Source organism: Papio anubis, chromosome 2, assembly GCF_008728515.1.
Source record: "Papio anubis isolate 15944 chromosome 2, Panubis1.0, whole genome shotgun sequence".
In the NCBI taxonomy this organism is placed as follows: domain Eukaryota; kingdom Metazoa; phylum Chordata; class Mammalia; order Primates; family Cercopithecidae; genus Papio; species Papio anubis.
Window position 1 is genome coordinate 2,937,735 of NC_044977.1, and position 18,095 is coordinate 2,955,829.

General features: G+C 37.8%; 1 protein-coding gene across 11 annotated transcripts in view; it reads right to left on the minus strand.

Moving 5' to 3' along the window:
• Window positions 1-655: 655 nt before the first annotated feature.
• Window positions 656-18,095, minus strand: part of ROBO1 (roundabout guidance receptor 1) — a 1,151,573-nt gene continuing 1,134,133 nt past the window's right edge. For all 11 annotated transcript variants that reach the window (XM_021932690.2, XM_021932676.2, XM_021932679.2 and 8 more), the window contains 3 exons: window positions 10,545-10,853; window positions 3,911-4,107; window positions 656-2,365 (listed from right to left, as the gene is read on the minus strand). In XM_021932690.2, the coding sequence (XP_021788382.1) occupies window positions 2,351-2,365; window positions 3,911-4,107; window positions 10,545-10,853 (521 nt within the window). In that variant the 3' untranslated portion in view covers window positions 656-2,350. The remainder of the gene's footprint in view (window positions 2,366-3,910; window positions 4,108-10,544; window positions 10,854-18,095) is intronic.

Genomic DNA, 18,095 nt, shown 5'->3' on the forward strand with positions numbered 1-18,095 from the left:
CCCTTTGTTCAGTGTTTTCCCTCATATTTTCAAATTCTGATAAACACAAAATTTAGGTAGAAGAGCAATATATATGTGAACGGGAAAAAATCTACATCAGATTCTGTGGCTCTTGGAACTTCCAGGCCTCGGTGTCCATATTATTCATCTAAAGTTGAAAACTTGAATACACTAACTTTAATAATGTGCAACCTAATATATGATAGGTATTGTTAACATTTTACATGAATTTGTAACAAGAAAGCAGATAATTACTGATAAGCATTTCGGATTTATATAATTTTCTTGCTGACAGAACACAGGTGGCTCAAACTTTACAAATCACATTTATCTAGTTGAATTCCAATTATGTTAGAAATAGATTAACTGAAATTCAGATACACATACATAAACAAAAATACCCTTAATATTAAAGACTTAGTCTCTGATCCGATTATTAACTTCTAGGTCTTGACTGATCTTACATTTTTAATTTCAGGGGAGTTAGGTAAAATTTTAGCTTACAGTAAAGCCTGGTTATTCCTACAACTAATTGAGAATTTTCATTTATCTGATAATACAGGGGTGAAATGTTAAGACAGAACGACTTTGTGATTAAATGGAATAAATTTGATCAGCACACAATGAAAAAAGAAATCAACACAAGAAAGAAAGATGTATTTGAGAACATTTTTAATAAATAATGTGACAAAATTACTTTTCTGATTATTGGATTTTCAGTATGCAAAATTATGGCTAAAAATAAGAGGCTTCTTACATGAACATAATGAAAACATTAATCACATGGATTGTTCCCTTAGTACTGCACGCCCTTTCTATGGAACTTTTTCAAATTATCTAAATGAACATGTTTAGTTTTTGGTGAACACCAGCCGTTTTTTTGTGGTTCAGTTTCGTTTGGCTTTGTTTTCCACTGGGGTCAGACCTGATACCTACCTATGAATAAAAGTACATTTTTTTTTCTTCAAATAGCACCAATTATAAAATCAATGATATTCATAAAATGACAAAAAAGGATCATAGAAATCTACTAGTCAGAGGGCATCATTTGGCAATTGAAAGCACGTAATGCCTCTATTAGAGATTTGAAGGAAATCTTGTAAGTTTCGATATTGGCCACAACAAACTTAAACCTCTTTTTTTCTTTAAGTCCGGGAAAAGTGAGAACCATTTGGTTCATGGCCCACAATAAAGTATGCACGTTACTTCACCATCTGTCATCATTCAAATATTCCAAATACAAACATAGAGCATTAACAAAACAGGTTAAAAACGCTTCTCAACATTTTTTTTCAATAAGACAAAAAAGGTTAATAGTTACAATGGTTTACAAATAAAGTTTAGTGATTGTGCTTTTAAAACCAAAAAAAAAAAAAAAAAGGAAAAAGAAAAAAGAGAGAGAGAGAGAAAGAGATTAAAAACAGTGCATTACAAAAACAAAAAATCAAACTTCCTTAAGTGGCACTTCTGAAAGTTGAACTGACACTACCAGAAGAAATTTAGGCCAGTTAAGACAGGGATGTTCTTACTCAATTGGTCATTAAAAACATCCACTTGTTTGTAATACGTATTTATAATCGCTTTCTGATGGAAAAATAGAACAAGGTTTTGCTAGGTTTACTTATGACAATGACTAGACAACCAGAGATCCAACTGGCTTAGCCCTACTTATCCAAAAGTTCATTTCCAATAAGAATATACTTCAATGATTGAAATGAAGACAAAATAAAATACCACCAGGGTTTGCAAAGAGGATATATTTACAATGTTTCTACCCCATTCAAATTGTTTGTGGTTCTGCATTTGCTATATTTTTAGTTTCTTCCAGCAAAGGGTAGTATGAAAAACTGATGTTCAAATCATGTTAAAATGAAATATGTTTTAATTTGCATTAGCAGTTGGCTATAGAAAGATTATACTTTGAGAGCCCTTGGCATGAGGTTGAATATCAACTTTGTATCTTTGATCAATATCTTGCTATAAATTAGGTTGGCATATAAGCAGTGCAATGCCATATCTCAGGGGCAAAATGCAAAAGAACAGTTTTGTTCCCTCTTGCTGGCTGATGACTGAAGCAAGAAGTCGAAGCACTTTCCCTGCTGGAAGTAAGGTGTAATGGTTTGCTCCAACAGCGAGGGGAAGAGGAAGGCTCTTTGTAGGGTTAGGGATCGAACAACAACAATAAAAACCCAATAAAGTTTTTAAAATGGTACCCCAATAAGAGGAATAAAAACGACAATTTGTACACTCTGATTGCACTGAACATTTTATCTGGCGTCATGTGTCATCTGACAGGAGGCATCTTGAGTGATAATTTTCACATTAGATCTCATAAGCCTCTTGGTTGTCTTCAGCTTTCAGTTTCCTGTAAGAGATACATTATTGTCACATTTGAAAATAAATCTTAAGAGGACTATCTTATATTTATTTATATGCATTTATTACTATTATAATTTAATGTGTTTTTCCATTTATTCATTGGCCTATGTTGGAAAGTGCTCATGTCAACTAATTCACTCATCAACCTTAGTTGGTCTTCACAGCAAATTCAACAAGTACAAAACTGGGTTCTGCACAGTGCCTCGGTGTTGTGTGGTGGGACACAGGGCTCTGAGAAGAGGGAAGGAATGTGTTGAGTTATCTACTCCCCTCAGCCCCAACTCAACATTACAGCTCTGCTTTTGTTGCTTTTAAATACTGGAGTTAACAGTAATGACATTCTGCTGCCCCAAAAGGCTACTTCGATTTTAAAATAAACTAAAACTTGAAAAAAACTTCTCTAACTGTTTGCAGGACGAAAGTCTTTCTCATTCTAAACCTCAAAATCAAAATACATTGAGCTTTATAGAACTTTCAATTAGACATAATGGCTTATACATTTTCAGCTTCTATTATAAAAAATTTGACACATATTTATCATCTACTTGAGTTTAAATATATTAATTAAAAAATTGTCCTCAACTTATCTTTTTTTTTTTTTAATTTATTTTTTTTTTGAGACGGAGTCTCGCTCTGTCGCCCGGGCTGGAGTGCAGTGGCGCGATCTCAGCTCACTGCAAGCTCCGCCTCCCGGGTTCACGCCATTCTCCTGCCTCAGCCTCCCGAGTAGCTGGGACTACAGGCGCCCGCCACCTCGCCTGGCTAGTTTTTTGTATTTTTTAGTAGAGACGGGGTTTCACCATGTTAGCCAGGATGGTCTCGATCTCCTGACCTCGTGATCCGCCCGTCTCGGCTTCCCAAAGTGCTGGGATTACAGGCTTGAGCCACCGCGCCCGGCCAACTTATCTTTTTTTTTAAATTGAGAAAATACAATCTTTGAATGGGTCGGGGGAGAATTTATGATATGGCTTACTGCCAGCTCTATCTTGTATAGCTCTCTCTCAAGCCTAACAAGAGGGTACATCTTTGACTTAAGAAGTTTCCTCCAACTGGGGAGGTCAGTGTCACAGACTAGGCATCCACTTTCAGAAGTGTAAAGGTGAAGGACAGTCAGTCAAACCAGTCACATTACCCTAGTGATGGGTATGGCAACTTCCTCACTCACATCATATAACTCTGTCATCTTACGGGTTTTTATAAGCCTGCTACAATGCTATAAATTATAATATCTCTAGATCAATAGCTCTTATTTCTTAACAATATGTTTGCCATATGTATTTCTTATCTGAAAATCTGCAAATGAAGATAAACCCTAGATAAACAAATAAATTGCAATTAACATTTAAAACTTTGGAACACATTTCAAGAAAATTCTCAAATTCTCAGACCTTCAGTTTCTGCCATCATAGACATTAGAGTACTGAAAAGTTTGTGATAAAACAGTAACATTTTTGTACACTGATGAAGGTTCCTAACTACATAAAGCAACTACAGTCTAACATCGGTAAACTTGGGAAAAAATTATAGATACCTCTAATTCTTCATTATTATCTTCTCCTCTTTCATATCCTCCAAGTACCTGCATTTCTGCAATATTTCTTCGACCTACATTTGCTTGTTCTCTTTGTCTGCTTCCTGATCCTCTTGATGACATTGAGCTTGAGGAACTGGGATCTCTGGGATTATTTGATGTTGGAAAAGTAGGTCTACAGTAAGGTAGAATATCCTCTGTGTAATGAAATATAATAAATGCAGGTGAACACCATCATACACTTTCAGTGTATATTGTATCACTCCTGTCTATCTATAATTCTGAATAAGGAAGCATCGGTGATTTAAGGTATAAATGAGGATACTCTATACGCATAATGAATAATGCAGCATAGTGTCTCACAAATGAAAAGTATAAGCCTCGCTGTTTTCCTATTAGTAGTCAGGGATTTGGACTGATTCCACTCATAAGCTCTTGTCTGTCTCAAACTCACTAGAGACCAATATCATCAAAAGAGGTAAACCAAACCTGAAGTCAGACTTGGCTTCCAATTCTGTCATTCACTATATGATCTCAGATTATTTTAGGCTTTAGTTTCTACTTTTCCAAAAAAAGTGATGATAGTATCTATACCTAGAGGGGTTCCTAGTGTTGATATGAAAACAGATGAAATAATAAAATATCTATGTAGCTTATAAAATGTTATAAGGAATTGGTTAAAAATCAAGCCCAGTCTCTTAGAAATACCAAACAGAGGCAAGCCTGGGTTCACTCCACAGACACCAAAATATCAACCTCCATGTCAATGTCCTATTTACATTGTGGAACTCTGAATCTTAGAAGCCTGCTATTGTTACTAACTTCAATAAGCAAGTCACTCCAATTAATTTCTGTCTCCGGAATTTCTACCTCCTTGAAATTTGGTGCTTCTCCTACTGATGCATCCTCCAGCTGCTCACTTCTCTCCAAAGTCTGCCAACTCTGCCTTTTGGACGACAAACGCATAAATACCTAACTCTTTGGCACGCTCTTCCCCACCTCCCGCAAATGCTTCCTCTACTATTCGCATTGCCTGAATGAAGCCTGATTTCCCCTGAAGTTTCCCCGGGCGTTCTCTGGAGTGGAAGGGTAAGGAGGAAGGCTTGCCTCTAGCTCACCATCACCAGTTCCACATCATTGCTCCCCTATCCTTGAACAAAAACATCCCCACTTCTGAGGCCCAAGCCATCGTTTTTTGAAGCCAGTACAGTCCCCTTTGATAATGTCTTGTTCTTTCCATTCTACTCATCACAACTTTCACTCCTAAACCACAGTTCTGACACACAGGAGTTTCACAGTCCATGAGGATGACTGTTTCTGCAGCTTCTCTTCACAGCACTTGATACCATGTGACCGTCATCCTCTGTCTCTGTGTCATCAACGGCTTTCTCTCTACTGACTTTCGTTTTCTCAAACTACAATATGATAAAATCTCTCTCTTGCTAAAAAGTTTCCCCTTAAGACTCTGCTTTCTATGAAATCAACACCTTCTTTCTTTCCTCACCACTCAGCCAAGCTTCTTGAAAAGCAGTTTGGATTCAATATTGATAGTCACAATTCCCATTCACTCTGCATCCCACTGAAATCCATTTATGCCTACATCACTACTATGAAACTGAGAAAACTGATAATGCCAACCGTGTTTCCAGCCTTGTGTCCCTGGACTTCTTACTGCTCTTAATCAATGCAAATATTATTATTCTCTCAGCTGCTAGTTTTCCTTCCTCCCTGGCCAATCGTCTGTGAGCTCTTTTTATGAAGTGCCACTGATCTGTTGATGCTCTACAGGTTTCTACTTTCAGCCTAATGTATATAATTCATATATATGTATGATATATATAAAAGTTCTATTATACATTATACATACACATATAATTATACATTATACATATATGTATGTAGATCATTCATGTGTGTGTGCATGGGTGTGCATATATATATATGAATGATATAGTTTGGATATTTGTCCCTACCCAAATCTCACGTTGAATTGTAATCCCCAGTGTTGGAGGTGGGGCCAGGTGGGAGATGTCTGGCTCATGGAGGCAGATCCCTCATGCATCGCTTGCGCCATCCCCTTGATGATAGGTGAGCTCTCGCTCTGAGTTCACACAAGATCTGGTGGTTTAAAAGTATGTGGCAACTCCATCCCTCTCTCTCTCTCTCTCTCTCTCTCTCTCTCTCTCTCTCTCTTGCTTTCACCATGTGATGTGCCTACTCCGCCTTCATCTTCCGCCATGATTCTAAGTTTGCTGAGGTCTCCTCAGAAGCCAAGCAGATGTCAACACCATGTTTCCTATAAAGACTGAAGAACACTTAGCCAATTAAATCTCTTTCTTTTATAAATTACCCAGTCTCAGGCTTTTCTTTATAGAAACGCAAGAATGGCTTAATACTATATATATAATTTTCTTCTACTGACCCTAGATGATTTTGTCCAGTCTCACAGATTAAAACCCTTTCTAAAATATAACTGTCATAAGGGGAGATATTTTGTCTGCTTTGTGTGCTGATATACTTTCACCTTGACCTATAACAGGTCATTAATAAACTGCTTTCCATTATTTTCATCATGCTGAATCATGATATTTTTAATTCCTAAACTATGCCCCAAACCTTAGGCTCCTACAGGCAACCCAACTGAACCCCTACTCTTGCATGTTACTCAAACTCAACCTGTTGAACACTGACCTCACAATGCTCACTCCCTTAAACGTCTTCCTTTGCTATATTCTCTAAGACACTGAATGACATCACACTAATCATTAAGATATGCAAGACAGAAAATGAAATTATTATAGATTCTTCCCTTTCAACAACCTTTCCATACATCTTAAGTGCATCATTTCCACATAGTCCGACATACAACAAGTAAGGTTGATTCTGACTCTAAAAAGTTTCTTGAATTTTCCAAATCACCCATTCTTGCTCCTATAGCATGGTTTATATTTTCTACATTTCTTGTCTGGGGGTTGTACACATCTTCAAACATCCTTGAGCTATTCCTCTCTAAACTGTCTTCGCTCAGCCACTTTCCTCTTATAAAATCTATAGGCTCTTTATGACTTAAGCCTTCATGTACTTCAAGAGCTTCATCTTTGACCACTTTTATTATGTAGCAGTACTGAATTTCTTACAGTTTCCTCAATAGACCTTCAAGCTTTTTATGCACATTATCCACCTAAATAAATCCTCTTTTCTTATGCAAGCTAAATTCCACCCATTCTTAAACACTCAGTTCATATGTCATTTTTGCCAGGAAAGATCAAGAGATCCTTCCTAACAGTCTCTCACAGTCCTGAGCGAATTCTCTCTCTTCTGGACTCTCAAGTATCATGGCACTATGAAGGTTATACTGAATACAACAATATCTATGAATTTATACATTATCTGTCTCTCTCTCCCTGACTACAAGCCCCTTGAAGTCAAGGTTTATGCTTATACATAAATCTCAGGATTTAGTACAATGCTTAATAACACAGTAGGTGTTTGATATATGTAGAAATAAATTGAACTAATGGAGGCAAATGTCAGCAAAATGATCAGACATTCAAGTCCAAAAGACCACTCTCCTTAATTAAAAATAATCATTCATTATACACATAAATCAGGGTGCCTCTTTCACTATAAACAATGTAAACTGAAATATGAAGGTGAAAATTACAGCAATGCATACAAATGATCATTTAATGGCATATATAGATAGGGTTATGATTCAAATAAAAATTTGGAAAAGCAGAGCATGTTAAATAACTCATCAGTGTACCTCAGGGATTTCCATGATTCCCTGGGTTCCTTGTTTCTAGACTAATGGTCCAGTCTTAGTTCTTTTGTTAGAAATATTTTTATAGCAGAAAGGACAACTTACTAAATTTCTGAAGATTGATTTTTAAAAATTTAATCTCTGTTTTCTAGATCTGCATACAAGATATTTCCAGGTTTATAAAATTTCCTTCTGAAGAAGAATCTCACCTACTTTTTAATTTTAAAAAACATTTATTTATTTATTTATTTATTTTCCGAGACAGAGTCTTGCTCTGTCACCCAGACCTGGAGTGCAATGGTGCGATCTTGGCTCACTGTAACCTCCTCCTCCCGGGTTCAAGCAATTCTCCTGCCTCAGTCTCCCGAGTAGCTGGGATTACAGGTGCACATGACCACACCCTGCTGATTTTTTTATTTTTAGTAGAGATGGGTTTTCGCCACGTTGGTCAGGCTGGTCTCCGACTCCTGACCTTGTGATCCACCCACCTTGGCCTCCCAAAGTGCTGGGATTTCAGCCGTGAGCCGCTGCGCCCGGTCAAGTTTTAATGAAGACTTCCTACAAGCAGGAATCGCTCCACACTTTCTAGCCAGATATAAACCTCGCAATTTACATCATCACATTCTATTTATGAATCGCTATTTGGAGGCGAGTCACATTGATTCAAAAGTTCAGAGCCAGATCAACTTTGGGTTAACTGAGAAAAATAAGTAAGTTTTTCAAACTTTGGATTGCGGTGATATCATCAAGGACATTGTGGTCACACAATAGAGGCATGAGTCTGAGATGCACAGCTTTATCTATCACCTTGCTTCTGAGTCTATGCCTGGATTAGGAGTTCAGGCTGCAGTCACAGAACAAAGAGAAATTGCCCTCCGTGTTGAAAAGAAGTTAGCTAATGACCAGATGTCCATAATAAACATAACAATACACTGAGGTCAGATCTTACCACAATGTATCTACTAAAATACAGTAGGGCCCCTGTAGGTTTTTAAGTTTCATTCCCCTATCACTCTTTGCTGATGTCCTCAACTAATAATCTTCCGTTTCTTGGTTTCTTCTCTTTAGTCTATAATAATGTTCAAATGCACTATCCTAAAACATTTCCAGTGATTTGGCCTTTCTGTCAAACCCTATCCCAAGATTTCCTCCTCATCCCAAACTTTCAAAAAGAGCTTACGTGTGCTGATCACCTCCCTTCCAAAATTTCCATTCACTTTCCAACCCCATACAGCCTGTCTTTTATTCTGACCCGCAAACAACATATTGCAAGATCCCTTTTACCCTCGCTTGGGTTTACATTCAACTTTCACCACTGTGGTATTTTATATACCTTCCTGTCTGAAAATTTCCCACTTCATTCTTTATAGGACACCATTTTCGATAGCTTGGATACCCTGATTATTAAATGTCTGGGTCGGACAATCTGTTTCCTTAATAGGATGTTGATTATCTACCTAGTCTCTAATATGATCATCCTTGACTAGTGGTGTGTTGGAGCAGGCTCAATATTTCACAATACCTGATTATATTCATCTCTTCCTACCTCCGTATTCAGTGACTTGAAATTGGCAATTCTGAGAGTATTCACACAACAGAAGCAAGCAAATGGCTACAAATTAGGGTCTGCTTTTGTTTTCTCCTGGACAGTTGACTGATAAATAGTTACCGGCATTATCTCTGCTGAAAATTCAGACTGTGTTATTCACATAATTATCACCTCTGTGTTGTGGGTTCTAAAATCTACTCTGTCCTCTCAATCTTTCTCCTCATCTTTAAACCTAGTTCTCTAAATTTTTATTGTGATTTTTACTATCTGTGTTCTTGTCGGCATTTTAATCCATTCAAAACTGCAATAATTTTCCCCATGAAATTTCACATTTTCCCTGTTCTTTATTTTATTTTTTTTTACATTGGTTAATACGATCGTGTTCCACTGGTCATTCAGGGCCACCTACTCAACCTACGAATACTTCTTTTGTTTACTCTATTATCTCAAGTCACCTTTCAACATTCAATTAGCCACCAAGTCCTCCTGGGCCTCTCCCTGAAGTGCCTGTACAGGTTGATCCTTCCTGCTCTTCTGAGCTATTTTAATTCAGTGCTTTCATATTTTATACTTAAGAGTGTTACTGTAATGTTTCTGACACCCTCACCTACCAGTTTCCAGTCTCTTCCTCCACTACAGAGTTCCGCCAGTTATTTTTCTAAAACACATATCTGATTAGGTCATTTCTCACTCAAAACTCCATGTTGGCTCACAACTGCCCTTGTCATAAATCTCAACCCCTCAGAATAGTATCCCTGGCCTTTGCAACTGGGCCTAACCACCTTTCTAGTTTTATTTTTCACCCAGGCTACAGAGCAGTTGTGCGATCTCAGCTGACCGCAGTCTTGACCTTCCAGGTGCATCCTCCCACCTCAGCCTCCTGAGTAGCTAGGACTACAGGCATGTGCCACCATGTCCAGCTAATTGTTGTATTTTTTTGTAGAGATGGTCTCTGGCCCCAAACATTCCATTCTCCAGCCAAACTGGAAACCATTGTTCACCAAACATTCATTTTCATACATTCATGTTCTTTTCTCCACCTATTTCTTGTCCCCGCTATCCCTTCTCCCTCTTTAACCTGTTGAAATCATGCTTTCCTTTAAAATGTAACTCAATTGGCTCCTCTCCAGGAAGGCCTTGTATAAAGTCATATACTGGAGTGAACTGTATTAAATTAAAATTATTCGAGTACATGCCTATGTCCTCCATTGGAAAGCAAATTTCTTAGTCTTACCACTTTTCATATGGCTGTATAGAGCCTAACTGTATGTCTTGCAAACACACTCAGTCTACATTTATTTGCTGCTTGACTGGACGAGTACCTTGGATGAGATGAGTCTTCGCTGGCGGAAGGTCGCGTTTTGGTCCCTTGTTTCCACGTCCTTTCCCGTCATTTTGCTGCTCCTGTGCTTCTCTGGGATCACCTGGGTTTGTTCGCACATCAACAACCTGTCTTCCATCCAATACTTCTCTCCCCTTGTAACTGCTTCCTTTTCTGTCTGATGATCTTTCTGTTCTTGCATCTATAGAAGGGAGTTTTGGCACCACTACAGGTCGTACTTCCAGCTGTGTCTTGGATTGGACAGTCGGTGACTTTATAGCAGGTGGTGGCACAGGAGGCGGCGGAAGATCTAAAAAGAAACATTAACAATACTGCTATAAAAGTCTGCTACTTATGAAACCATCACACACTTGGATTATCATTGGAGTCACATTCACCTATAAGATACTATATCTTAAATGAACTAGAATACTTGAAGGTAACCAAGGAAAAATACCCCAAATTTTATTTTTTATTTATGTTTGTTTGTTTGTTTATTTATTTATTTATTTATTTAGAGACAGGGTCTTGCTCTGTCATTCAGGCTACAGTGCAGTTGCGCAGTCTCAGCTCACTGCAGCCTCGACCTCCCGGGTGCAAGCAGTCCTCCCATCTCAGCCTCCTGAGTAGCTAGGACTCTAGGTATGCACCACACACCTGGCTAATTTTTGTGATTTTTGTAGAGATGGGGTTTTGCCACGTTGCCCAGGCTGGTCTCTCACTCCTGGACTCAAGTGATCCGCCCACCCTGGCTTCCTAAAGCGCTGGAACTACAGGTGCGAGCCACTGCACCTGGCCAAGACCAACAATTTTAATGTACTCTTGTTATCTAGTACAGAACTCCTGAATGACCAAGTTGGGACTTAATGACGTCTGCTCCTGGGAGAGCTAACAGCGGGTATGTGTACTGTAACTTTCTCTCTCCCAGGTGTGGGAGAGCTTCCTAATTGATTTCAGTAGAACACTGCTAGTACCAGGTGCACGCCTTTGCTCCTTCTGGCAATCACTTCAAACTGATTGAGGTTGGTACTTGAGTTGAGACCTATTTGCCATCTCTAATCTAGCCTAAATCTCTTCTCATTTTGTAGAGAAGGAAGCTCAAACTTGTAGACCGTAAGCTACCCTGCAATCTCAAAGCTAGATATAATCGGAACCAGGACTCATCAATGGTTTAGTGTTCTTTATATTACTATATTCAATTGCATGTTTATAGTATACTATTCATTGATGGAATCTCACCATTTTATATATCCAGAGGTTTTAAACCAGATAATCACTGGTATAAATATAGGTTAATTTGATCTACACATACACACACACACACACACACACACACACACACTTATTTCTAGTTGTAGTTACATATTAAGTAATACATATTACATATAATGTAACTTATATAATTTAATTTCTTCCTTTTTTTTGAGACAAAGTCTTACTTTGTTGCCTAGGCTGGAGTGCAGTGGTGTGATCTCGGCTCACTGCAGCCTCTGTCTCCCATCAAGTGATCTTCGCACCTCAGCCTCCTGGGTATCTGGGACCACAGGCACATGCCACCACAAATGATTAACTTTTGTAGTTTTTGTAGTGACAGGGCTTCATTATGTTGCCCAAGCTGGTCTCCTGTGCTCAAGCCATCCACCCACTTTGATCTCCTAAAGTGCTGGGATTATAGCCACGAGCCACCACACCCAGCCTATAATTCAATTTTGTATATCATAGATATACTTAAGAATGAAAGTAGGCATAAAATTTGATATCTAGAAAGAAAATTTTTAACCAGTGCTATCTTTAAAAATCATTCCTATATACACTCCGGGGAGAAAGGAAATATGTATCCTAATATTATTTGGTAATTTAGTGGAAGAATACGAGTAGATACTAAGTTTTGGTTATTCTGGCTGTAGTATGGGGAATGTATTAACAAGAAAAGCTTCAATTCAGGAGGTCAAGAGATTATTGTTATTATTATTTTATTTTTTATTTTTATTTTTGAGACAGAGTCTTGCTGTGTCGCCCAGGCTGGAGTGCAGTGGTGTGATCTTGACTCATTGCAACCTCTGCCTCCTGGGTTCTAGCAACTCTTGTGTCTCAGCCTCCCGAGTAGCTGGGATTACAGGTACGTGCCATCACACCCAGCTGATTTTTGTATTTTAGTAGAGACAAGGTTTCACCAGGTTGGCCAGGATGGTCTCAAACTCCTGACCTCGTGATCCGCCTGCCTCAGCCTCCCAAAGTGCTGGGATTACAGGCCCGAGCCACCACACCTGGTCAAGAGATTATTATAACTCACGTAATTAATGATAGGTGATAAAATGTTATTGGTGGCTGCTCAGATGGGGAGGAAAAGACGTGTTTGAGATTAAGGGAGAAAAATCAATATTATTTCAGGATCAACGAAATACAGTACAGGGGTGGGGGGAGGAAGAATCCAAGATGACTTTTAGGATTTTTGTCATAGTTGTCTCGGTGAATGAAAAGAACATCACTGAAGGTACAGAATGCAGCAAAAAGGGAGATGTTTGTGAAGGAAGAGTGTAAGTTCAGTTTTAAAAATGTGAATAGGAGGAACTTTTGGAGTATCAACATAGAAAGGTACAACAGGTATTTGCAAATAAAATCTGAATTTCAGGAGAGATCAAAACCAGAAATACAGAGATTTTGGAATTATCAGCATAGCTATGTTTTTAAGTAATGTCTTTAGAAATGGTAACGTTTTCACGTTTGTAGAGTAATGTCTAGAATAAACTAAAACACATTCATAAAACATCTATTACATGCTTAGTGTTATAAAATTACCCTTAAGAGTTGAAATTAAAAAATACAAATTTACATGGTAAAAAATTCAATAGGAATTTAAACTTCAAAGAATAACCTCCGTACCTCCCCACCTCCACTTCTAATCCCCAGGATTCACTATGCAGAGGTAATGGGTTAGAAAGGTTTTCTATAGATCATTCCTGAAGTTATTTATAAAGCAGGGCTGTCTAGTCTCGTAACTGCAGGGAGCACCGTTCACATCAAGGACTGTAGAAAATGGCCACACCCGGGATGACACAGAGTGCCTGTCTTCCCATTCACATGTGGTGACCAGATAAAAAGGACCACACACACACACAGACAGCCTTCCTTCTTTACCAACATGAATGGATTGCACTTTTTTTGCCTAACCAGGTAGTTATTCAAATTTCCATATGTGTACATAGGGCTTTACTCTTTTTTGGAAAAGTTTGCGTAATGTTATATTCTATTACTACATCATTATTTTTTAGCCAATATTAGAGAAATATTCTGGTTGTTTCCAGATATTTTATTATTATTGACATTGGGCCATTGACTATCCTTTACATGTACCAGCATGAGAAACTGTTAAATATTAAAATTGTGTTTTGAAGATTCTTAGTATAATAGCAAATTAATGGCCCTAAGAAACATCAGTTTTAACCTAGTATTTCTCATAATTACATATTTAAAAAAAAAGAAACTTTTTTGTTCCATAAATAGATACACATTTTTTTTTTTTTTTTTTGAGACGGAGTCTTGCTCTGTCACCCAGGCTGGAGTACAGTGGCCGGATCTCAGCTCCCTGCAAGCTCCGCCTCCCGGGTTCCCGCCATTCTCCTGCCTCAGCCTCCCGAGGAGCTGGGACTACAGGCGCCGCCACCTCGCCCGGCTAGTTTTTTGTATTTTTTAGTAGAGACGGGGTTTCACCGTGTTAGCCAGGATGGTCTCCATCTCCTGACCTCGTGATCCGCCCGTCTCGGCCTCCCAAAGTGCTGGGATTACAGGCTTGAGCCACCGCGCCCGGCCAATACACATTTTTTGAAACTTATTTTCTTTTGACCTTGCATGCTAAAGCTGAGGTGTTAGAATTCATTGTATGAGTTTTGAAAACAGAAAGTCTGAGTTGCCATCTGAGTACCTACCAGCCATTTTACTTAGGAGTGATTATAAAAAGTGATCGAACTTTTACTTGCATTCTTTTGTTAGTGGCTTTCATGGCTTACCATGTTCGAGTATCATATAAGTAGCCTCAACATTTTAGCCAAAATGGTAGCCAATTATAGCCAACAGCACTAATTTTCCCTCTGATTCTACAAAATCAAGTTTTTTTGTCTTGCAACGTAGATTGACACTGTCACAAGTGTATGTTTCTCCTCCTTTGTCTACTACTTTAACAGATTTTTCAAAAAATAATACATAAAAATCAGTACTATGATGTCCCTTCCCTCGATTCTACTTATTATTAAAGATAACCAAAAAGAGAGAGTTAGAAAACAGGCTGTATCAAGTAGCCTAAAGCCAACGGACCCAAGGCAGAATGATTTTAAATTCAGACTAAGCCTGGGACTGGCAATAAGGGGAAAAAGGTCTAATTCAGAACACACCATGAAAAAGAGAGAGTGAGCGACCATAGGCTCATTTCTGCACTATCTGCTTGCTATAAACTTAAATTGGATTGCAAACACAGACTATCAGGAAGCCGATGACTGCCACTTTCATCAAATCATAAAATGTCTGGGCCTTTAAGATATCAAAGCTGATGACTACCACTATCTTAACATCGCACAAAGTCTTGGGAATACATGACTCATGAGACAAAATCTGTTACTAGATGTTCTGGATAGGTGTTATTTATAACACAAGTTAAAAAGAGAAGAGAACCTGATGACAATTTAAAGAATTCTAACTTCCTATATATATTTGTCACTGTATCTAATGGCAATTAGAGAGGGAAATGTTGACAGGTTTGATTTCTTATATAAACAGATTGCCAAATAAATTCTTTCTTAGGTATTATAAAATATCACCAAGCAGGGATATCCCTGCTTACGAGGCCAGGGATTATTATGGTACAAACAATTCTATATTCCACATAGTGATATATAGTGCTTTCACCCAATTTGTACCATGAGTAGTACAAATTGGATTTCACAAATGGGATTGTGGACTTGTTTTGTGTGTGTGTGTAGACTTTATGTAATCGTATAAACACTCATTCTTTCTACAAGACTTTCCAAATAACAGTATAATGCATGTAAAGTAACATAGAAGAACATGTGCATTCAGACAAGTCTGCCAACATTAACTTGCTATAGAGATCTAGCACTCTATTTACTTAACTGCTTCAAGTCCTCAGACCTTGTAATTAATGATAAATCAAGTCAAAATAACATTATTCCAAAGAGGGTGGTGAATTTATAATTTATGAAAAGTAGGAATGGGGAAATAATGTAGATTTCATTTTTAAATCAACTATGTAAATGCATTAGAAAGGTTGAAGAGAGGGGGTGGAAAGAATCTATTAGAAGGTCCTAGAAATGCACTTATTCCTGGCTTTTACTTATTAAGACTCTGACTAATAAATATTCATGTATCCTAATCCTACCCTTTATCTGGGTTAAACTTGTAAGAGGCAAATATGAAATAAATAAATCATTAGATACTGCCTGTCAGCGTGACTGTAGCACGCAATACTCTCCTTTGCACTGAGTTCTCCGAGTGCTTACGAGGCCTTGGGTTTGACCACAGAGCAAGTTTTGGCCACAATGCCAGGTGTTAGGGGCTGGTGCACTGTTATGGGCTGAGTTGTGCCCCCTTAAAATTCAAATCGTGAAGTCCTAACCCCCAGTACCTCAGAATGTGACTGTATCTGGAGTCTTTAAAGAGGTAATGAAGGTAAAACGAGGTCAGTAGGGTAGGTCCTAATCCGTTATAACTGGTGTCATTAAAGGAGGAGATTAGGACACACACACACCGGAGAAAGATCAGATGAAGACACAGGGAGACGACGGCCATCTCCCAGCCAAGGAGAGAGGCCTCAGAAGGAACCACTCCTGCTGACACCTTGGTCTTACATTTCTGGCTTCCAGAAGTGTGAAGAAATAAATTTCTGTTTTTTAAGCTACCTAGTCTGCGGTACTTTGCTATGGCGGCCCTAGCAAACTAATACAAGGATTAACTGAGAACGATCATCACAGATTACTCTTTATCAGTTCAGACATGGCCACTCTTCATCCTTCTTTATACAGTTTTTAAAGACCCTATGAAGAAACGTCATAATGTGAACAAAATTATCAAAGTAAAGATGCTACAAAATCAATACTGATAAACCATATTCTGAACAATAGTTCACCTAAATGTATTGACAATAATCAAACTCATCCATCATAATCCATACATTTAGCTCACTAAAAAGAAAAAAAAAACCCACAAAATCCTTCATGTCTTACTAATATGTTCGATTCAACATTTTAACAATGGGTAGCTCTTTAAATTCTTTCTTCCTCTCCCTTCTTTTTTTTAATAAATTGTACCGATCGTGTCTGCCATTAAGCTTCTTCATGAACTGGTCTACGAATATTTTCCAAAAATGCAGTGTAGTAATTTGGGAAGATAATTTCTGAAAAAGTGGCGTTTGTCTGTGTGTCATAACCACTGCCATCCAGAGTGCGCACATGTCTCTTATTCAGAGCATTAACAAGTATCTGCATTATAGGACTTCAATTAACCAATATGCACGATGGGATATGTGTCTAATAAGACACAGCATTGTTATTTTGTGTTGTTTTTTTACCCAACAGTAAGCGTACAGCGTAAAATTCAAGACTTGTTAGTATAGTAAACATAACTTGAAGGATAGTTATCGAAATATTGAAAGAAAGTGAATGCTGTACTAGCTTTAGTCATTTCTCCATTTTATCTATTTTTGTGACTCCGAGAAAATAATCATTGGCTTTTATATTGCAGTATGCACTATGATAATTTTGCGTAATCACTTTTGTGAAATGAGCAATTAGAAATCCAAATAAACATTTCAGATTCACTTTTGGCTTTACAAATATTTCAATATACGTCTTTGGTATTTCTGAAATTAATTTAAAAGATAACTTGGAGGTATCATCATTCAATTTAATAGTTATTATTCAGGGATTAGTTAGAATTATATTTAATTATTAACACTGAAATAAGTACTACAGCACGTGGGATAATAAATACAGACAATTTTCAAGCATAGTGTAATTTATAACTGTGATACCATATTCGTTAACTTGGCATGCTTACATTATTTAAAACATTTTCAAAAAGCATCACTCAATGCCAGAGTCCCCTTTGAACAACTATAAATAAGTGGTAGAAAGATCTACACAAGGCTTTAGGCCAGATTTTCTCCCTTATGTATTCAATTTAGATGTGTTTACATCGAGGCTTGCTGTTTGGTCAGTTTTTCAGTGAGGAGCACTCTCTTCTAGATAATAAAATTTGATAAAACAGCCATAAAATGTGAAAAATGCCATTATAGTAGTCCCATAAATGTAAAATTGCTGGTAGAGTTGGGGGATTTATACCTAGTGTTTGTCCCTTCACAGAGGCAAACATGCAAAAAGCCACTGTAATAACCCTTCAAAATCAGATAATATTCTGACAGCTCAGTTTCACTAACAAAAGAGTCCTGGGCAGAAGCCAGGAGGCCCAGGTGCGCTGTGTCACGCCAGTATTTAATGTAGTCTAATATCAGAGAGATGCTAGTGAGAGAAAATACTCAGAATAA